The sequence below is a fragment of the Prionailurus bengalensis genome, chromosome E3 (genome assembly GCF_016509475.1).
Source record: "Prionailurus bengalensis isolate Pbe53 chromosome E3, Fcat_Pben_1.1_paternal_pri, whole genome shotgun sequence".
In the NCBI taxonomy this organism is placed as follows: domain Eukaryota; kingdom Metazoa; phylum Chordata; class Mammalia; order Carnivora; family Felidae; genus Prionailurus; species Prionailurus bengalensis.
In genome coordinates, this window is record NC_057357.1 from 19,968,969 (window position 1) to 19,991,607 (window position 22,639).

General features: G+C 49.9%; 1 protein-coding gene across 3 annotated transcripts in view; it reads right to left on the reverse strand.

Moving 5' to 3' along the window:
- The window catches only part of LOC122471525 (katanin interacting protein), a 194,466-nt gene that overhangs the window by 112,341 nt on the left and 59,486 nt on the right, over positions 1–22,639 (reverse strand). For all 3 annotated transcript variants that reach the window (XM_043560246.1, XM_043560244.1, XM_043560245.1), the window contains exons 5-7: positions 21,089–21,186; positions 11,638–11,769; positions 6,609–6,737 (exon numbers count right to left, since the gene is read on the reverse strand). In XM_043560246.1, coding sequence (XP_043416181.1) covers positions 6,609–6,737; positions 11,638–11,769; positions 21,089–21,186 — 359 coding nt within the window. The remainder of the gene's footprint in view (positions 1–6,608; positions 6,738–11,637; positions 11,770–21,088; positions 21,187–22,639) is intronic.

Sequence of the window (22,639 nt, forward strand, 5' to 3'; positions counted from 1 at the left end):
TAAAAAAGAAAGAAAGAACAACAGATACCACTGAAACACAAAGGATTATAAGAGAATATTATGCAAAATTATATCAACAAATTGGACAACCTAGAAGAAATGGATAAATTCCTAGAAACAGATAATCAACCTCCCAAAACTGAACCAGAGAGAAACAGAAATTTGAACAGACTGGGGTGCCTGGGTGGCTCAGTCAGTTGAGTGTCCAACTTTGGCTCAGGCCATGATTTCACAGTTCATGAGTTCAAGCCCCACGTTGGGCTCTGTGCTGATAACTCAGAGCCTGGAGCCTGCTTCAGATTCTGTGTCTCCCTCTCCTTCTCTGCCTCTACCCTGTTTGTGCTGTCTCTTGCTCTCAAAAACAAGTAGACATTAAAAAAAAAAAAAGAAAGGAAATTTGAACAGACTGATTACTAGCAATGAAATTGAATCAGTAATCAAAAAAACTTCCAACAAACAAGTGTCCAGGACCAGATGGCTTCACAGGTGAATTCCACCAAATATTTAAAGAATTAATAGCTATTCTTCTCAAAGAATAGAAGAAGGAAAACTGCCAGAAAAAACAGAAGAGGAAGAAAAACTTCCAAATTCATTCTATGAGGCCAGCATTATCCTGACACCAAAACCAGATAAAGACACTACCAAAAAAAAAGAAAATTACAGGCCAATGTCTCTGATGAACACAGATGCAAAATCCTCAACAAAATATTAGCAAACTGAATCCAACAATACCTTAAAGAAATCATTCAGCACGATCAAATGGGATTTATTCCTGGGATGCACGGGTGGTTCAATACTCACAAATCAATCAACGTGATACACTGCATCAACAAAAGGAAGGATCAAAACCATATGGTCATTTCAATAGATGCAGGAAAAGCATTTGACAAAGTACAATATTCATTCAAGATAAAAACTGTCAACAAAGTAGGTTTAGAGGAAACATAACTCAACATAATAAAGGCCATATATGAAAAATTCACAGCTAACATCATCCTCTAAAACCTGAGAGCTTTTCCCCTAAGGTCAGGAACAAGACAGGGATGTCCATTCTCACCACTTTTATTCAACATAGTACTTTGAAGTCCTAGCCTAAGCAATCAGATAAGAAAAAGAAATAAAAGGCATCCAAACGGGTAAGGAAGAAATAAAACTTTCACTATTTGCAGATGACATGATACTATATAGAGAAAACCCTAAAGATTGCGCTAAAAATTTACTAGCACTGATACATGAATGCAGTAAAGTCACAGGATACAAAATCAATACACACAAATATGTTGCATTTCTATACACTAATAATGAAGTAGCAAAAAGAGAAATTAATAACCCCAATTACAATTGTACAAAAAATTAAAAAATACCTAGGAATAAAATTAACCGAGGGAGTGAAAGGCCTGTACTCTGAAAACTATAAAACGCTGATGAAAGAATTTGAAGATGACACAAACAAATGGAAAGATATTCCATGCTCACAGATTGGAAGAACAAGTATTGTTAAAATGTCCACACCACTCAAAGCAATCTACAGACTTAATGCAAAACCCATCAAAATACCAACAGCATTCTTCACAGAACTAGAACAAATCATGTGAAAATTTGTAGAGAACCACAAAAGACCCTAAATAGCCAAAGCAGTCTTGAAAAAAAACAAAACTGGAGGTATCACATTCCCAGATTTCAAGATATACTGCAAAGCAGTAGTAATTAAAACAATATGGTACTGGCACAAAAACAGACACATAGATAGATGGATCAGAATAGAAAACCTAGAAATAAACCCACAATGTTATGGTCAATTAAACTTTGACAAAGTGGGCAAGAATATCTAATGGAAAAAAGACAATCTCTTCAACAAATGGTGTTGGGGAAACATAACAGCAACACGCAAAAGAATGGAACTGGACCTCTTTCTTACACCACACACAAAAATAAACTCAAAATGGATGTGAGACCTGAAACCATAAAAATCCTAGAAGAGAGTACAGGCAGCAATGTCTTTCTGTTATATGTCTATAACCACTTCTTTCTAAATATGTCTCCCGAGGCAAGAGAAACAAAAGCAAAAATAAACTATTGGGACTTCGTCAAAACAAAAACCCTCTGCATAGCAGAGGAAACCATCAACAAAACTTAAAACACAATGTATTGAATTGGAAAAGATATGTCTGCAAATGACATATCCAATAAAGGGGCAGTATCCAAAAATGTAAAGAACTGATACAACTCAACACCAGAAAGAAAGAAAGAAAGAAAGAAAGAAAGAAAGAAAGAAAGAAAGAAGAAAGAAACCCAATACAAAATGGGCAGAGGACATGAACAGACACTTCTCCAAAGAAGACATCCAGATGGCCAACAGACACATGAAAAGATGCTCAACATCACTCATCAGGGAAATGCAGATCAAAACCACAATGAGAGATTGCCTCATACCTGGCAGAATGGCTGATATCAAAAACACAAGAAACCACAAATATTGTTGAGGATGTGGAGAAATGGGAAGTCTGCTGCACTGCTGGTGCGCATGCAAACTGGTACGGCCACTGTGGAAGACAGTATGGAGTTTCCTCAAAAGAGTAAAAATTGAATTACCATATGATCCAGTAATCCCACTATTGGGTATTTACCCAAAGAATATGAAAACGCTAATTTACTAATTTGAAAGGATATAGGCACCTCTATGTTTATTGCAGCATTATTTACAATGGCCAAATTATGGAAGCAGCCCAAGTATCCACTGATAGATGAATGGATACACAAGAGTGTGTGAGTGTGTGTGTGTGTGTGTGTGTGTGTGTGTGTGTGTACACGTCTACACAATGGAATATTACTCATCCATAAAAAAGAATGAAATCTTGGGGCGCCTGGGTGGCTCGGTCGGTTAAGCGACCGGCTTCGGCTCAGGTCATGATCTCGCGGTCTGTGGGTTCGAGCCCCACGTCGGGCTCCGTGCTGACAGCTCGGAGCCTGGAGCTGGCATCGGATTCTGTGTCTCCCTCTCTCTCTGACCCTCCCCCGCTCATGTTCTGTCTCTCTCTGTCTCAAAAATAAACATTAAAAAAAAATTAAAAAAAAAAAGAATGAAATCTTCCCATTTGCAACAATACGGGTGGATTCAGAGGATAGAATGCTAAGTGAAATCAGTCAGGTAGAGAAAGTCCAATACCACGTGATTTTACTCATATGTGGAATTAAAACAAAACAAAACAATGAACAAAGAAAAAAGAGACAAACCAGAAAACGGACTCGTAACTATAGAGAACAAACTGATGGTCACCAGAGGGGAGATGGGTGAAATAGAAGGGTACATGTATGCACCTGAAACTAACATAACGCTGCCTGTTAACTACACTGGAATGAAAACAGAACACCCAACAAGACACATCGATGAGCTAAACCTGGCCCCCGCAGTCAGGGATCCAGGACCTCCCCGCTGGCCATACCTACTTCTTTAAAAAAAATTGTAATGTTTATTTATTTTTGAGACAGAGAGACAGAGTGTGAGCGGGAGAGGGACAGAGAGAGACGGAGACACAGAATCCGAAGCAGCCTCCAGGTTCTGAACTGTCAGCACAGAGCCCGACATGGGGCTCGAACCCACGAACTGCAAGACCGTGACCTGAGCCGAAGTGGGACACTTAACCTGCTGAGCCACCCAGGTGCCCCTGGCCACACCTATTTCTATTCATCACTGTATTTCTACCCTTATCTTGAATTCCAGCATAATTTTTTCAAGTCATAACTAGTAAATCCTCTCTTACATGCCCCTATTTTCTCCGGGTTGCTTTTTTTTTTTTTTCTTTTCCAGTTTGAAACATACTTTGAACGTGACCAAAGTGAGAAAAACAAAATGTGAAGGGTTCATATTCATTTTCTTAATACAATTATGTATTGACACAGTAACACAAAGTTAATTTTCTATCTAAAATTCATCTCTTTCATCAAAAACCTAAATAAAATAATTGTCTATGAAAATATTTCTAAAATACATTAAGACTTTCCTGTCTTCTTTAAAAGAGTGTGTTGAACATCACTTGGTCTTTTCTTGATACTAATGGTCAAAATTCTGGATAGAAATTGATCTATAATAGAGAAGATGCTGTCAGGAGCTATTACGGTTTTGTATCTTTCATTTGTTATTTTAAGTAACATCCTCTGTCACCAGAAGTACAGGATATGGTTTTGAAGACAAGGGCAGAGCCCCTCTCATCCTTTTCTGGCTTTTGTGAACCTCCTGGATTTTTGTTGTTGTTTTATTTTGTTTTTTACTTTATAGTTATCCTAATTTTGTATGATGGAGATGAGATTCTAACTTTGAATTTTAAAGCTCCTTTTTTGGGGGGTTGGCGGGGGACGCCTGGGTGGCTCAGTCCGTTAAGCAACTGGCTCTTGGTTTCAGCTCGGGTCATATTTTCATGGTTCATGAGTTCAAGCCCCACACTGGGCTCCACGCTAACACCACAGAGCCTGCTTGAGATTCTCTCTCTCCTTCGCTGCTGCTCGTATGCTCTGGGTCTCTCTCTCTCTCAAAATAAAATAAATAAACTTAAAGACTTTTAAACGTTTTTTTATAGTCCCCAGTTCCAACTCACAAAGTGCAAATTATCTCCAAAACTTTCCTTCTGTACGAGGTAAACTGAAATCTTCAGTCCTTCCGATTCACAATCACTGGGAATTCTTTTGTTAAAAACTACGCTATCTCCTATATACAACTTCTGTATCTTAAAAATTAGCTCTAAAATATGCATTTCAAATATTCTACACGATTCTTACAGAATCAAAAATTGAGATCCACAGCTGTCTTTTCCCTAAAACTGGGGTTCTCAAACATGGCAAAATGTTTGCAAAATGTGGGCTACTTCAAACAAACAAACAAACAAACATGCCTGAGCCCAAGCCCAGGATCAAAATCTGAACCTCTGGAAGATAGAACCTGTGCATTTGTGTTTATTTTATTTAGTTGTTAGCTTTTTACTTTTCATGTTGTGCTTATTGTAGATTTCTTATGCTGTTTGTAAGAAATAACAGAGAGAGAGAGATCCTATGTACCCTTCAGTCAGTTTCCCCCATGGTAGCATCTTGCATAATTAAAGCACAAAAGCACAATCAGGAAATTGACAGCAATATAATCCTACAGAGTTTTTAAAACTAGGTCTCCTTAAAAGGAAACTTTTCTCTTTTTTTCTTTGCTGATGCTTAGCTCTACTGAAGCGGCATATCCCCCTCCTTAATGTGCTAGCTTTAAAAAAACAAACAAACAAACAACTTTTTATTTTGAAAAAAAAAGGTAAAACCCACAGAAAATATATCTGAATACTATAATGGGAAGGGTATAATGAATACCCACATACCCTCCACCTACATTCATTGGTTCTTCACCAATTCTGGGCAGACCTGAGAACTGGAGCCTTCTCATACATAAACAGAACAGAGAGAATTATCAAATTCAGGAAATTTAACATCCATACAATATTATCTAATACAATGTAGTTCATTTTCAAATTCGTTAATTTCCCAAAACCATCCTTAAATTTAGGGCAATTAGCACCCCAACAGCCCCCTGCCACCCCCCCCCAACAAGGATCTCATGTGGCGTAACTGTGGTATGCTGTTAGCCTCTTTTTTTTTTTTTTTAATGTTTAGTTACTTCTGAGACAGAGAGAGACACAGCATGAGTGGGGGAGGGGCAGAGAGAGAGGGAGACACAGAATCGGAAGCAGGCTCCAGGCTCTGAGGTGTCCGCACAGAGCCCGACGCGGGGCTCGAACTCACAAACCGTGAGATCGTGACCTGAGCCGAAGTCGGCCACTCAGCCGACTGAGCCACCCAGGCACCCCTGCTGGTAGCCTCTTTTATCTGGAATAACCTTTCTCACTTATGCCATTGGTAGTTTTGAAGCCTCCACGTGAGCTGTTTTGTAGACAGTCCCTCAATTTGGCTTTGTTTGGGTGTTTCCTCATTGGGTTTCATTTTTGAAAAGCATTGTTCATCAACGTTCCCAGCTACGGGTTCACTGAGGAGATAGACATTCGGCAAAGGAGAGGTCTTCTCGATCATAAGCACAACTGACAGATGGCCACCTCTCAGCACCTTGCTTCCAGGCTGAACATCAATGATATTTACAACAGACTGTGCCCCTACAGAGAGCTGGGCACTTTGGGGAGCAAAAGCAGGCCAGCGCCAATTCCCAGCCTAGGATTGTTAATTGCAAGGAATAAGGAGTCACGGGGTTGAGGTTTCCAGTCTGGGTTTCTCTGAGGGCTGGGTGAACAACATCCTTTCTCCCGTCCTCAGTTTCTCCAAACTACAAAATGAGGATGAAAGTACCTAGCAGTTAACTCACAGGGTTAATGCAGTGATGGATGTTCCACACTCAGCACGGTGCTTAGCACTTAGTAAATGTTCATCTAATGGGAGCTTCTACCCACATGAAAAACTAGATCATTAAGTCAAATCTCACATGTATTGTTTTAAACCTAACGGGGGGGCTAGAGGTTTTCTGTTAAAGCCAAATCCTGTTGTGATTTTCCTATCCTACAGCCCAGCTGCTTGGCTATGGCAAAGACCCCTGGCCCTTCATGGGGTTATGAGGCTGAACTCCATCTTACCATTACATCCTGAATAGTTAAGAGGATCCTTTCTTTGTCTGCACTGCTGGCAGGGTCTGGTAATCCATGTGCATTCAGAAGGGAGAAATTAAAGTCACAGGGCGTGGTGCCGGTAGGAGACTTGGTACCCTAGGGGCAAGCAGAGAGAATGGGCGTGGTAAAAGCAATTTATGTCCCTGAAGATGCGCTGGGTCCCTCGTTCTCTCTGTTGGTCTCCATGCCTCCCATCTGCCTCCTCACCGTCCATCATTCTCGGCTCTCTCTCCCAAAGCTGAGCTGGTCAAACTCATCCCTGCCTTACCCACACCGCTGTAGACACACAGTTAGTAAAGAGACCAGGATCCAAACTCAGGGCACCAACAACCTAGACACTGGGCTCAGTGAGTACCGAGATACGGCCTCCACATCTTGCTGAATAAAGAAAGTGGGATATCAAATAGTGTGGATGGTAGATAATCCCATGTATGTGAAAACAGCTATAAAAAGTAAAGGAAAAAATGGTTCTCACTTGAAAGTTATTTAAATGGTAATCCAAAACAGAAGTACCCAAGCAACGGGATGGGCTTAAAGACAATCTTTCATTTTTTAAGCCTCACCGTTGAAATTAATCAATGGCAAACTGGAGGGATTTGCTACAGGGCCCTCCCTGCTGGGAACCGGGTGGGATTCCCACGGGGGATGCCTGGCCAGTGACGGCACCCTCTAATCTCCACGATTCCCACAGGTGAGCCGTCATGGGCCTCGGCAGAGTCCACACGTGGTGGACCTACTGGGGGCACACAGGCTGTGAACAGGTCTTCAGTTGTTTGTATGTGTCAGCAAGTAACAATGACTTTAAAACATCGAATTGTAATCGTGGGCAAATACCCAGTTCATCCCACACCAGGGTCCACACAATGGAGGCATTCTAGAAGATGATGGGGCGGCCAAGTCTTCCCATCACCCATCGTGCTCGCAGGAAAAATCAAATAACTAAACTCAGGAATTACCACCACTCACTGGGGATGGGCCAGGACTGGAACATTCCAGATAAACCATCTCCTCTTGGATGTAATTAATACGTTACATATGTAATGAATGTAAGAAACTTTTATTCTGGATGGTGATACACCCATCTATGACCTCTGGGGCAGTGGGATTATGAAAAGACTTTTATTTTCTTTGTATCGGTTGAATTTTATTTTTTTAACTTTTATTTTTTATTTTAGACGGGGCGGGGGGGGGGGGGGGGAAGAGGGGTAGAGGGAGAGAAAGAGAGAATCCCAAGCAGGCTCCAGGCTCAGTGCGGAGCCCAAAGCAGGGCTCGATCCCACAACGATGGGATCGCGACCTGAGCCGAAATGAAAGAGTCAGCCGCTCAACAGACTCAGCCACCCAGACGCCCCAATACATTGTTTATTGTCTGTTTTATCTTCGATGTGTACAACGGTACCTGGGATCTGTCGCGGGGACCAGGCACCTGCAGTGCACACACCTGTCTAAGGGGACAGCCGCTCCTCAGCTCTGACCTCTGCTGTCACGTAAGGATGTGGCTCCCAAACGTTCGGATTTTTCAAGAGAAGCCCCAAATTCCCATTTTGACATGGACTCTCCTGATTCTTAAATGTCAGCTAGTAATTCTTTCGAAAACACCGTGCAAGTCAATGGGCTGAGGCCAACGGAGCATGTCTGCGGCATGCGGGTCTGTGAACTCGGAGCCCGCAAGAAATTGAAGATCACCAAGGGTATGATTGAAGGCAAACAGGCTGGTATGTTTCAGCAGTGAAGGTCAGACGAAAAGTACACACGCGGACGCGGATTTCCTTTTGCTCCGCCTCGGAGCTGCGCTTGCAAACAGTGGGAGGTGGCTGAACATATTTAGCCACACGCTTTTCTTCTTCTTTTTTTTTTTTTCCTCTCTAGTTCAGACTGCATCTCTTAAGGCTTCTGCCTCGGCCGAAAACGCGTGTTACCATTTCACTCTTTCGCTTCGCAGGAAAATAACTCCGAGGGGAAATTGACTGTGAAGCCTTACAGAGTGCCCCCCTCAAGATGGGGAGAAAAAGGAAAGAAGGAAATACAGTCAAGCGCTCACAGTGGAGACAAGGCAGGGCGGGCAGGGCGGGGCCATGCTGCTTCAGAGCGTGTGTGCACCCAGGAATGCTAATGGAGCTTATAGCTCGTGAGGGGCGGGCTGCCTTGTGCTGCAGGCAGCCTGGGGGCTTGCAAAGGAAGGAATATGTGTTCACTTAACAGAGGTACCAGAGGAGAAGAGGGAACTACCCCACTTTTTGCGCCGAAGGCATGCACACACTCCGTGCGGGGCGGGGGCGTGGCCGGGACTGGACCGGGCTGAACTTGGCTACAGACCAGCCTCCCAAGCTAAGAGAAACTGATGGCTGTTGGCAGAGGCACGTGCTCAGACCCTGAGCCGGGCGCCGTTCTGTTGTTCCAAAAGCAAGTGTGTACGTGTGTGAGCGCGTGTGCTGTGTTTGTGGTATGGGAGGTGGGTGTTAAAGGCAGCAAAGCCCACGCTACAGTGTTGCCTACTGTCAAATCCCTTTAACAGGGACTGGGTAGGAAACAAGGGCACTGGGTTAAGTCCATAAAAACAGCGCCACCCCACCCCCCCACCGGCCCCCTCCAGGAAGACAGAATTTCCAATTTACTTTTAGACTTTTGCAGCTGGGATGTGAAACAAAGCAACCCTTTGCTCTTTATCGGTCCTTCTTTTATGAGCAAAGAAGGATCTACAAACAGGCAAACACAACACAAGAATGTTTCCTGGACAATATTCCCACTTTTATGACTGCTTTGCAGTTCTTAAAGGCAGGGTTTGGTACAGGAGCGGCGTTCAAAAGCAAGATTGGGGGGGGCACCTGGGTAGCTCAGTCACTTAAGCTTCCGACTTCGGCTCAGGTCGTGATCTCGCGCTTCGTGAGTTCGAGCCCTGCGTCCGGCTCTGTGCTGACAGCTCGGAGCCAGGAGCCTGCTTCGGATTCTGTGTCTCCCTGTCTCTCTGCCCCTCTCCTGCTTATGCTCTCTCTCTCTCACACACACAAATAAATAAACATTAAAAACAATGTTGTTTTTTTTAAAAAAGCAAGATTTTGTTCTTTTAGGGAGGCTATTGAATCTGCAGCCTGCACTCACAGCGGAATAAAGGCCCGGTGGATGGGACCGGGGATGGCCCGGGGGCCTCTGTCCTGTGGCGTCCCGATAATTTTGCTTCTATATAGACATGGCGATGATCTATGCACTCATTCTATATATAAAAGCGATGCCCTCAGAATAAAATCCAGCTATCTGGACTCGCCCCTCACAGCCCCCTCCACTCCCCTGCCCGGGGCTCATCGTGCCCTGCCTGGTCTGCCCCACACTCCCACCTTGCTCATGCTGTGCCTGAGCCTCGTGTCGTCTGTGCTTGCTGTTCCCTCTGCCTGCGATGTTTTTCCCACCAGGTTTCAGCTGAAGCGTCACACCTGAAGGCGGCCTTCCCGCCCTCCCTGCCGTGTCTGAAGCTGCCCTCTCTCCCACACTGTTCCACCTTCCTCTGTTTTCTTCGCAGAACATGACCATATCTGCAATTATTGCTTTATTTATCTCTTGGTCTATTCTTTCTTTTTTTTTCAATTTTATTTTTTATTTCTTAAAATTTACATCTAAGTTAGCGAGCATAGAGTGCGACAATGATTTCAGGAGTAGACTCCTTAGTGCCCCTTCCCGATTTAGCCCATCCCCCCTCCCGCAACCCCTCCAGTAACCCTCTGTTTGTTCTCCATATTGAAGAGTCTCTTCTGTCCTGTCCGCCTCCCTGTTTTTATATTACTTTTGTTTCCCTTCCCTTATGTTCATCTGTTTTGTCTCTTCAAGTCCTCATATGAGTGAAGTCATAGGATTTTTGTCTTTCTCTAATTTCACTTAGCATAATACCCTCCAGTTCCATCCACATAGTTGCAAATGGCAAGATTTCATTCTTTTTGATTGCCGAGTAATACTCCATTGTATATATACACCACATCTTCTTTATCCATTCATCCACCGATGGACATTTGGGCTCTTTCTATCCTTTGGCTACTGTCGATCGTGCTGCTATAAACATGGGGGTGCTTGTGTCCCTTGGAAACAGCACACCTGTATCCCGTGGAGAAATGCCTCGTAGTGCCATGGCTGGGTCGTAGGGTAGTTCTAGTTTTAGTTTTTCGAGGAACCTCCATACTGTTCTCCAGAGTGGCTGTGCCAGCTTGCGTTCCCATCTCGGTCTCTTCTTTATTGTCTACCCCCCATCCCCACCTCCACCCCCACCCTGGAATATAAGTTGCTTGAGAATAGGGCCCCCGTGCCTTTTGTTTGTTTCTGTGTCTCTGGTGCCAGGGACAGAGCCTGATGCTCCGAAGTGGGTGCCCAACCAACGCTTGCTGAATAGAAGCCCAGCGCGTACTGTCGGAGGTCCCTGGATTTCACAGGTGACACGGCGGTTTGAGGAGGGGACTGAAACGCCCCACTGCCTACCTCATCAGCGGCTGCGCGGCTGTGGACTCTTGAGCTACAGTTCTGTGGGGCTTCTGGGCATTTCCGAGTGTGGCTTCTGCTGCCCCAGGGGGTGGAGTGATACTCAAAATCCTTAACAGCAGGTGCATACATACAGTTGTGGCCAGGCTGAGTATCAGCTCTGCCCGCCTCCCCTCCCCTCCTTGCCCCACACTCCGCCCCAGCCTCTCGGACCCCGGCAAGTGTCACTTCCTCCAGGAAGCCTTCCCGGATACCCTCTCTCCTGGGCCCACCACGCCTTGCCCCACCCCTCAGCAAGCTCTTGCGGTGGAGGGACTGTAGCCTGTTGCCTCTTTGGGGTCGGACGCCAGCCCTTCTGACACCTGGACACCGTGTGCCTGGCGGAACATCCAGCATGTGGCCTGGCCTGGGTGCTCGTCACGGCGTGGGAAAGGGAGGACAAGAGTGAAGGAACTTAGGGACAGAAGGAGGGAAGGAATAAACAGCTGTCACAAAGTGCCCCCAGAGCCGCTACAGCACAAGCTGAGGCCAGTCCTACCTGTGGACGGTCCCCGGAAGCGTCCTTGGCCTTGACGGTCACATCCCCACGCGGCTCAAAATCTTCAGAAGGGTCCAGAGGCGGCTCGATGTGCAGCCGCGGGCCAGCTTCCGTCCTGATCTGCACAGATTTCTATACAGAAAAAGTCAGATTGCTTCAGACGTGATGGGAGGAGCATCTGGATTCCTCCGAGGGGTGAGCACGTTAGCGGCTGATGGCGAGGCGGTAGGTCTGCATGGGTCACGCCACCTCTGCTCAGAAGCCCTGACTGGAGGGCCGCCTGGGTGGCCCGGTCGGTTAAGAATCGGACTTCGGCTCAGGTCATGATCTCGCGGTTCGTGAGTTCGAGCCCCACGTCGGGATCTATCCGGTCAGCACAGAGCCCCCCTCAGATCCTCTCTTCCCCTCTCTCTCTGCCCCTCCCCTGCTTATGCACACGTGCACCCTCTCTCAAAAGTAAATAAAATAAAATTAAAAAAAAGTCTTTACTGGTTCCTATTGCACGAAGGGTGTTCAGTACCATTTTTCACCAACTTTGTAGCTTGAACTACCTTCTCGGTAGAATTTCAGTGGCTGTTACACTCCCCCCCAAATTGGCTTTGTGATCAAATAAGTTTAGGAGACCCTGGGTTTTCCTCGGGACTTCTCAGGGCTGGGGCCAGGGTGGCACAAGGGAGGCACCCAGGGAGCAACATTTAAGAAGGGGCTCCCTCTTAACAAAAATAATATAAAAACAGGGAGGGGGACAAAACAGAAGAGACTCATAAATATGGAGAACAAACTGAGGGTTGCTGGAGGGGTTGTGGGAGGGGGGGACGGGCTGAACGGGTAAGGGGCACTAAGGAATCTACTCCTGAAATCATTGTTGCACTGCATGCTAACTAATTTGGATGTAAATTTTAAAAAACAAAAAATAAAATTAAAAAAAAAAAGAAGAAGAAGGGGTTCCCTCTTGGGTGCCCTGCATGTGCACGAATCCAAGAGTGAGGGCCTCCTTAAACTTCCCGCTCCGGGCCTCACTCGAGTGAGGCCTGGCTACTAAAAGGAGGGACAGGTCGGCCAAGCCATGCATACTGGGTTCGTTACCCCGCTGCGGGACAGAGATTTGTTTTATTTTTTCTTAAGTTTATTTATTTTTTTTGAGAGAGATAGAGAGTGAGCAGGGGAGGGGCAGAGAGAGAGAGGGAGAAAGAGAGAATCCCAAGCAGGCTACCCACTGTCAGCACAGAGCCCGGTGTGGGGTTTGAACTCATGAGCTGTGAGAGCATGACCTGGGCCGAAACCAAGAGTCTGACGCTTAACCGACTGAGCCACCCAGGCGCCTGGGGACAGTGATTCATGCCTTTCCCCTCATGCCCTGGGTGAGAAGCCTCCACCCCTGTGAGACTCGGCTTCTCCACCAGCCTAGTGAACTTGATGATGAAGAAAATGATGCCGGAGCCTTACTGCCCTGCGGGACTCTCACTGGGTAGGACCGAACACCTTTCTCACCCACGGTCACGCCGCCCCACCCCGCCCACTCCCGTGAGCGCGTTCACATTATGCGTCACGACACTGAATGCACACTGAGCGCCCCTCCAAGTCCTTCGCGTGCCTTTGCTCGTTCGGTCCTCACAGCAACCCCAGGGGGAAACCGAGGCACAAGGCCACAAGCCCCTTGCCCAAGGTCGCCCAGTGAGGAAGCCGCAGAGCCTCGATCTGAACCCCAGCAGCACAGCTCCAGAGGCCTTGCTCCAAACCAGGGATGGGTCCGTGTTTCCTGTACAGACTAAGGATTTTAGGTCCTGCCAATCATATGGTCTCTGTCACCAGAATTCAGCTGTCCCATTGTAGCTGGAAAGCAGCCACAGATAAAGCCTGAACGAATGGGCATGCCTGCGTCCCCAAAAGACTTTATTTATAAGAACAGGCCGTGGCCAGATTTGGCCCGAGAGCTGTAGTTTGCTGAGGGACCCCAGTACTAACCACCACACTATAATGCCCCCCAAAAGGCACGTGAAGGATAAATGTGCCCGGCCTGGGCTACAGGATGGAGGGAAATGAAGGAACTTCCTGAGAACACCTAACACTCAGAAAAGTAGGCAGGGGCTTGGCTATAGATCATGCGAGAAAAAGATCTTGGAAAGAAAGTTTTAAAAAGAAGAGAGAGAGAAAGAGGCTGAAAAAGGCAGATAGGGGGCCCCTGTTGGGGAACAGGGAGGACGCAGAGGTGCCGAAGGAAGGTGCTTTGGGACACTTTTCCTTCCATAGGCGATCCTGTCACTTAGCGATGCCCCCCAGGCTCCGACACCAAGTGTGAGCTCGCTGCCTCCCAGGCTGCGTCAGCTTGCTCTCGGAGCATTTCTTAGCGTCAGCAAACCTACGGAGGGTAAGCAGGATCCAGGCCAGGAGACACCTGGGAGCGTTCCTGCCTGGGGCCAGGATGAACCCGAAAGGGGTTTGAAGTTCATCTCCAAGATGGATTTTCTACCACAGACGCTGGGGAGGCCGGGCTCCTCCCCACTCCTTAGGATACACTCAATAACACCCAAATGCTGAAATGGAGATGGAGAGTGAGAGAGGCAGAGACGGGGGGGGGGGGGGGGGGGGGGGGGGGAGGAGGAGAGAGAGAGAGAGAGAGAGAGAGAGAGAGGAGGGAGAAGGGGAAGGGGCTGGGAGGGAGGAGCACTAGGCATATGGGGCACACAGCCTGGCCCCTCTACAGGCTTCTGTTCCTTTATCCAGAAAGGGAGGACTCAGACGAGGACCTTACTCGTGGAAGGTCCAGGCACCAGCAGTATTGGCTTCTCCTGGGGATTTGTGAGAAATGCAGAATTTCAAGCCCCATCCCAGAGCTGCGAATCGGAATCTGCATTTTCACAAGAGCCCAGGTGGCTCGCACGCACACGCCAGTCTGAGCAGCGTGAGGTCTGTGAAGTCTTGCGGCGGGTGCTTCCGTCTGTGCTGCACGCGCGCCCCTGTCTTCTGGCAAAGGCACCCTGATTTTCTTTTGGGAGATCCTCCCCCTCCCCACCCCCAATCCAAGTGTTCATGTGGAACTGAGTCCACGGGGGGCTGGAGCATAGGACAGGCCCGGGCGATCTGAGCATTAGATCCTGCTGGCCCAGAGCGACCAGGTGACAGAATGCATGGTGGAGGCTGACGGTGGTCACCTTGGTGCCACACAGAGCAGCATAGGGAAAAGCAGAGTTGAGAGATGGAGAATGGGCCGTGCAACACTGTCTGAGCACCTGGATCCAGCCATACCTGAACTGGGATTTCCCGCTGCCAAGTAAGAGAGCTGGCATTAATGCAGTTTTGCTGCTCTGATCTGAAGTATAAATATGAGAAAGAGCTCCAGCATTCAAGGAGGAGAGCCCCGGTATGCCTCTGTCCTCTGCAGCCTTCCCATCCTCCCTTTTCCCAGAAGCGCCCCTCTCCCTTCCCAGGAGCTTGTCACAACTGCTCGCCTGGCCGAGAGGTCGGGAGATGGGTTTGCAGTAGGCATTAAGGCACTTAACCAGCAAGCCCTTACTGAACACGGACTGCATACAAGGTTCTGGAAGCATGTCGAGATAGTAAAAAAAAAAAAAAAAAAAATGTAACGACCCATGCCCTGGTCTCAAGGAGTTCACACAGAACATGCAACAGAAGAACGTGTTTCTGAAGCAACGCGTAACAAAATTAATGTGGTCCCGGAAGAGTTTTAAATGCCGAGTGGGTGCCGGAGGGGAATAAATAGTCTCCCATCTGGCCTGCTCTCCCACCACAGCCCCGGGGCTGTACCTCCGCCACCACTGGAGGAGAAGGGGAGCTGCCTCACCCACATCAAGACGCCCACCTCCCAAAAAAGCGCCCGAGGCTGGAGGGTTCCAACCCAGCCCCCGGGCAGCGCCCGCTCCCCGCCGCCCACCTTCACGTGCTGGTGAGCATGATGCCCGAGCGCCTGGCTGGCTCCCCATCTGGCACGTTGCGTTACCTGGAGTGGGTGTTTGTAAGTGGCTGCTTTCTCCTGCCTCCTGGCAGCGCCCAGACCCGGGTGGACCCTGGTGGTATCAGCCACGCATCGGGACGAGGTTTTTAAAGCCCTGACACCCGAACACCCATGTTCCAGTTTGCCCGCCCAAGGGCAGATCTTGCCCTCAGCCACACGCAACCCAAGGCCATGCTCAGAGTTATCTGTGTGTATCTGCCGCCCCCTTAGCAAAGCATTCTAAGAGATGCGCGTGCAAGCAGCTGTCAATGCGAAAGATAGACGGAGGCTAGGGGTTGCCCTGTATGGTTGTTCAGGTTGTGTGGTATGCAAACGGCTCCCTCTAGAGGTGGGAGAGCTCCGAAGATACTGACAGGCAGGTTTGGGGTGGGGAGGAAATATACCCTATTTGATATGTTCTTCCCGGATTTTCCTGATCTCTTACAAATAACAGCGCTCGACACTCTGACAGTGTGTGTCGTGCAAGGTCGCCGTAAAAGCCGATGCTTTATGGGCTGTTTCATTTATTGTCCTCTCTGCAGGGGTTTTCAAAACTCAGACACAAGAAAACAAAGGAAAGGGCTTCACGTTTTGACTCGTGAGCTTTCCTGGAGGTGTCTGCAGCTGCCTAGCCCACAACAGGAACCCGGATATGACAGTGGAGTGAGAGCAAAGCCTTTGCTTTAAAGTGCAATGAACTTGCTTTCCGGGCCTTGAAGGAAAGCCCACCCCCACCGTAAATTGCTGAAAGGCCAATCCCTTCACTACCAATTTAATGCTAAGAGCCCATGACGTTCATCAAATCTGACAGCATTTTGGTAAACGACAGCTCTGTTGATTAGGCCGCTGTCCACCCAAGTATTACAAGGCTGAGGAAGCCATAAATCTTAATCCGCTGATAGCAGGAGAAAGATCTGAGGCTGAGACGTGGTGGAGGATAAAGACTGGTGCCAACAGGAGCCCATTGATCACCTCCAGGCCGGTCCACGGGGCAGGTGGCAGCTCAGTCCCAGGACGAGTTTTACAGGTGCAGCCGGTCAGGCTCCAGGCCAGCGTTTGGATGAGCCGGTGACCTTCCGGCGCAGGGATCCTTGAGCCCGTGCGCCTGGGGGAGCCCCTTCCAGCGGGGGCATCTCGACCCCAAAGTGCTTCCTAGTTGCGGGGGGCAAGCCCCTAAGAAGGGAGGTTATTCTACAGGAAGACACAAAGACCTGGTCACCGGGAAGGGGCCGTGTGACCCAAAGGAATTTCAGGCAACACTCAGAACAAGTGGCTGGATGCAAGCTGGAGAGTGCAGAGGGCCACAGGGAGGAGGCAGAGTGCTGGCCAGGGGGAGACTGTGGCCGCCGTGTCCCCTGCTGACCGGCTGTGGTCTGAGATGACACACCGAGTGCCTGTGTGCCCCCCACCATCCCTCCTGCTGGGCACAGCCATATGGGAGAAAACCCCAGGACTGGGACAGGGCTGTAGTGCCTCTCCTGACGGGGTGGCTTTTGAGGACTGGCCACCACTGGCCACCGGGGGATTCTGCTTCCCTCACCGCCACCCACCTCTGGCTGCCTCCAAGGATGGTGAGGCCCACCCAAAGGGGTGAGGGAAAGACTGCCTTCCTCTCTATCCTTCGCACCCGAAAATCCGTCCCCATGTACTTCCTACCATGGAGAAACTTTCTACTTAACCCCACTTCTTGGGGCCAAAGGAAACCCGACCAGTGCCTCTTCCTGGTGCAGTCGGTACATTGGGGCTACTTACTGTCCTGGACAAGAAGCTAGGGGACCCAGGCCCCGCTCAGGGAACAGCTCTGGGGCGGGCAGGCTTTGTGTCATCCGACCCGGCCCACCTCCGCTCACACCCTCTCAAGGCGGGAGTGGGCATCTGGTCCAGGCTGACCAACTGAGGCATCGTCCTGGACAATTTCAACAAAGACTGGCCGGGAGAAGACACGAAGGGGTGGGTCGAGGAAGCTGAGGTGACCAGGGGACTCTGGGAGCTAGGGAAGGTGCGAGGTGGAGGCTGGGGGATGAAGAGCCGAAAGCTGGAGAGACGAAGGCCTGCTTCAAAGCCTCCTGCCTGGTCCTCCTACAGCCACCTGGCCCCACGGGCATCCTTCGGCATGCGGTCACGGCTCGGACCCCAGCGCCTGTCCGTGTCCACAGTGGAGCAGGTGCTCGGTAGAGGTCACCGAATGAACAACGGACTGAATAAACGAAGGAACACCCTGGAGCGAAGCCCTGAGGTCTCCAGGCAGAGCCGCCCTCGGCACCTGCCCCCCACGGACGACAGTGATGTTTGTGACCGTCTACCGCCTGCTTCCTCTGTGCCGGGCGCTGCTGGCCACGTTGCACAGACACCGGCTCACCCGGTCCTCATGAAACTACCCTACCAGGCAGGTGCCAGTCTTAGCCCCAGTTGCAGACGAGGAAACGGGCACAGAGAGGTTGAGCAGCTTATCCAGGGCCACACAGCTAGGAGGAGGTGGAGCCCGGGCTTTGACGTACGGCCGCGGGGCTCCTGAGTCGGTACGCTTAAACACCTCCTTGGATTTGTCCGTCCCCTGCCGCCTGGTGCTCCTACCCGAAGCTGAAGGACCCCCTGTGACACACACCCGGCCCGCACTCCCTCCGGGCGGCCTGGGAGGCTTGCACGCAAAGCTCAGAGACCTCACACCGCCAGCTCCGGGCACACAGCTAGGAAGTAGGTTGACCCCAAAGCCCATTCCCGTCTCTCCAGGGGACGCAGGTTCAAACGCCCAAGGGAGCCAGGCTGGAAATGGAAAGGCAGGAAGCGCCCCCACCCCCACCCCCCCCACCCCGTGTGAGAGCAGCAGTGGCCACAGCACAAGGCCACCACAGCTGCCACTGGGCCTCAGCTCTGGGGCGCTAAGGGGAGTGGTGAGGACTGCGGCAAACAGAAGCACTTTGCCCAGCCTTATGGGGGGGGGGGGGGGTAGGGGGCAACCGCTACTCTTCTCTGCTAAAGGCTGCCTCGTGGAGAGGGGAGGCCAGCGTGAGGGCCAGATCTTTCCATTTTCCCAGGGAAGTAGGAATCTAGCTTTTTAAAAATAAAGAAGAACTTTCTGAATTTAAATGTTAGCAAGTGACTAAGTCTTTTTTAAACTGTGTGAGTCCAAAAAACACCCTCCGGGGGACAAGTTCAGCCCACAGGCCTCAAGCTGCGCGCTCCCAAGTCCAGCAGGCCATATGCCTGGAACAGTCACCACGTCTGTCTTGCAGGCTGGGCGGTCCCTAGGCCTTTATAGCCGAGGGGGGGACTCCTGGGGCAGGACCAGAGCCTTACCTGATTTTTTTTTTTTTTGTTTCGAACCCCGGAGTCCCACACAGTGCCCGGCCCGTGGTAATACATCTTTTTAAATGAAAGGATGATTTGTCTCGAGACATGGCTTCTACCCCTCTCACGACTTCCGCACGTTCTCTGGTTTGTCCATCTGGGAGGAGTGGTCCCCAAGGCACGGTAGTGGTGGGGGTGGGCTGACCCCCAGGACGCATTCCACTTCCCTCCTAGGGTGGCTTTACGTTCAGGAGAGGCCGGAAAGTCAGCCCGTGTTTCCCAGATACCCTTTCCGTGGGGGTTCTGGATGCGAGCTGGGTGCAGCCGATCCGATGACTTCATACAAGGCAGGGGAAGCGGAAATGAGGTGGAAACAAGGGGACACAGGCCGGCTGATGCTGTGCTAACCACAGTGCCGAGGTGAGGGGTTTTGCAAGTGTCCCAGCCTGGCCGGACAGGCTACGGGCATCGTTGCTCTAGCAGGCGCGGCATCATTCGAGGCCATCGGTTGTGGTGGGAGCCACCTGGTTCCCGGATGACAGCTCAGGTGACCCAGCCCTGATGCGGATCCCCCACCTTCCCCACTGGGCCCTAGGGAGCAGTTCTCCTGGCAGGCTGTGTGAGAAGGCCCCACTCGGAACCCTTCCTCTTGCACACAGAGACCTTGTGAGCACCGGACTCCCTGTATTCCATCCATCGCTGATTAAAACGGCCTGAATGGTCTCTACTGTTAGGCAGTGACTGACCCCTGACTGATACGGTGCAGAAGGACAATTACAGCCTTCACGGCATCGGCATCGGGAAGCTAGGAAATTAGCCATGATTAGGCCCTGTGAAGTGTGGGACCACAGGGAGAGGCTGGGGAGGGATGCTAATTAATCTTGGGCCAAGTCTTTTAAATTGCACAGGCTCTGGGGCCGGCCATTAAGTCACAGTCTAAGATGCAAATATGGCTCCTGATAATAGGAGACACTCAGAACAACCAGAAGGAGGGTCTGAAGTGGGAAGTGGAGACAGGCCTCCTTAATGAGAAATTAACATTCATTGCTGGGGACAAAAGGAGGCCTCCAGGCTGCGTGCCCTGGAGGCCTTGCTCAGCAAGCCCCGGCAGGAACACCCGGCCACATTTAATCACAGACCCACAAAGGCAGGGGAGACCAGTGGGTTTGGGGGTCACGGGTCCAGTGTTCAAACGTCAGCCTACCCTCCTCCCTTAGCGGCTGCGTGACCGTGAGCAGGTCACCTCACTTCTCTGGGCCTCAGTTTCACCAATGGCATGATGAGGACAGTTACAGACCTACAGGGTTATCGCACAGATGGGCCAGCAAAGCTTATGGAAGTATTTACTATAGACCCACACATACAGCCCTGTGCAGAAGGTTCTAAGGGCAGTACACAGGATTGAAAAGGATTACATACCATTGCTTAAGCCACACCTCAGACCAGGTGAGTCAGAATCCCTGGGGGGGGGGGGGGGCTCCCCAGGTGGTGTGAACGTGCAGCGGGGGTTGAGAAGCACTGATCTCAGGCAAGCAGCCAGATAAGGACCACGTGGGCAAGAACACCACGCTTGGAGCAAAGGTCTGGGCTGGAGTCTTGATTCTGGTTGACCTTAGAAGAAAGCTCACTTAGCTTTTCTGACCATTCAAGTCTGTGGCTCCCTTAGAAGAGGAAGAACATTGGAACTTTACCCTGCAGGTCTGCCGCAAGGACAAAGGAGAGGAGTCACGCGGGAGCACGGCTCGTACCTGGTTGGCACTCAAGAACGCCAGCTGCTGGCGTCAGCACCATCAACAAGCAGCCCTAAGTGGCATCTCAGGTCTGTGGGGCAGGGGCTTTGCCTTGTTACCCACTGCATCCCTGGCATCAAAGACTATGCCCGGCACATAGTAGGTGCTCAATAAAAGACAGCTGTATGAACGAGTCATCACGAAGGGGGCTGAGAGTGTGCACGTGATCCTCCTGCATAGGGCTGGGGTGACCCCATCCGGAAGGGAGGATCACGCCACAGAGAGAGGGCTGGGAGGTCCCCAGTCTCCTCCACTCCCCAGGGGCCAGGACTGCATGCAAAGAGGCCACCTGCAGGGTGCCCGGCCAGCCCCACCACTGCCCGTGGGGATTCTGAAAGGTTCTGTCACAGTAACCCTGCTCCTTCTTCTAAAACAAGAGCTGGGGCCATGTGTCTTGATTCTCCCCCCAGGGTTTCCTGACCTGGTGCCATCCTCGGCGCTGAACTTTGGAAGGGGCTGTCCGCGAGTTGCGTCTTAAAGCTTCTTCCACTTCTCGAAACAGGGTTCTTCGCCCGTAATCTGCACCAGACAGGAGGGAAGGAGATTTGGTGAGGCGCCCGTGACAAGCTCACACCCAAGGCAGATTCATGACTTACATCTAAAACGCACATCAGGTGCCCAAAGTCCCGTCTGTGGAGCGGGCCACTGTAGTCCCATTGGTAGCCGCAGGGCGTTAGGAAACAAGCCAAATGCTCAGCGAAAAGGGCAAGGGTAGTAAGTCACAGCTGAATCAGGCAGGTCTATATACCAAAGGAAAAATCTCCGACATACGGAAGCAGGGCACACACAGTGGGCACAATCGGCCAGCGTTTGTGTCAAAGAGGAGGGGGAGATATATCTGTTGAATGAGTAAAGATACTACTGCTGTGGCCCAAGTAGAAAGACAACGTTACCTGCACCTCCCTGAAACCCGGACCAGGAGAGGCCTGCACCTGCCAACTAGCAGCAGGCTGGCCAGAATCCTCGTCCGTGAAACCGTGAAACCTAGAAGAATCATTCCATTCCCCTTGTTGCCCTGGGGGCCAGGAAGCTCATTCTAAACTCTAAGCTGAACTGCAGGGGCTCTCCTAGGGGAAGGTTTGGGGACATGACTTTCGCCTTTTATCTCCTCGTTTTGACTTTCACTGTCTATTTTACTGTTGTTTTGGCTTTCGCCGTCTATTAATGGCTTGGGAAATCTACCGTACCTGTAAGGCAATGAATTAGAACAACACAGATCAAGATTATTGTGTGATGGACATTTTACATTTCTTATGTCAGTTAGTCTTCCTGGCAAGCCCGCAAGGTGGACGTGATTGTTCCCATTTTATAGAAGAGGAAACTGAGGGTCAGAGAGGACCCAACTGCCAGAGGTTTCAAAGCCAGAGAGTGGCAGAACAGAGTTCAAATCCAGCCCTGCCTCATTCCAAATGCTCCTCCTGTAACTCAGTAGCACACCGGCTTCTCAGATAAAGCCGCCCGACGTGGAGGGCACGCTGGCACCCCGGGGATGCCATTGTACCGCCAGGTCATTTTTATTGGTGCCTGTTTTGGGCCAGCCCCTCGGTGGGGTGCTCGTATGGCCCCCCTCAGCTTTCAGGACAGGACACATGAAATCTGTTGAAAGTACATGGAGCATGGATTTACTAAATTCAGAAATGAACAGTGGGAATCAAATATCACACAGGGGTTAGGTACTGAGGTGAAGACAGATCCAGTGAAAATCGGGTATCATTTCAATTATCCTAGACATTTCCTTCAATTACTGGCACTATGGAACATAAAAGCCAGGAATTTACCGCCCTGGCCACCTTCGCCCTGGGGTAATGGAGGCCAAGATGACCCTTTAAAAGGAATAAAAAAGGGTTTCTCTCTCTTTCTCACTCTCCTGCTCTCTTTCTGGCCAAGCGGGCATAGTTAGTGTGTATGTAGGTTAACCAGTTATTTGCTGGGAAGTTCACGTGCATCGGATGTGGGTCCGCGGTGCCGAACG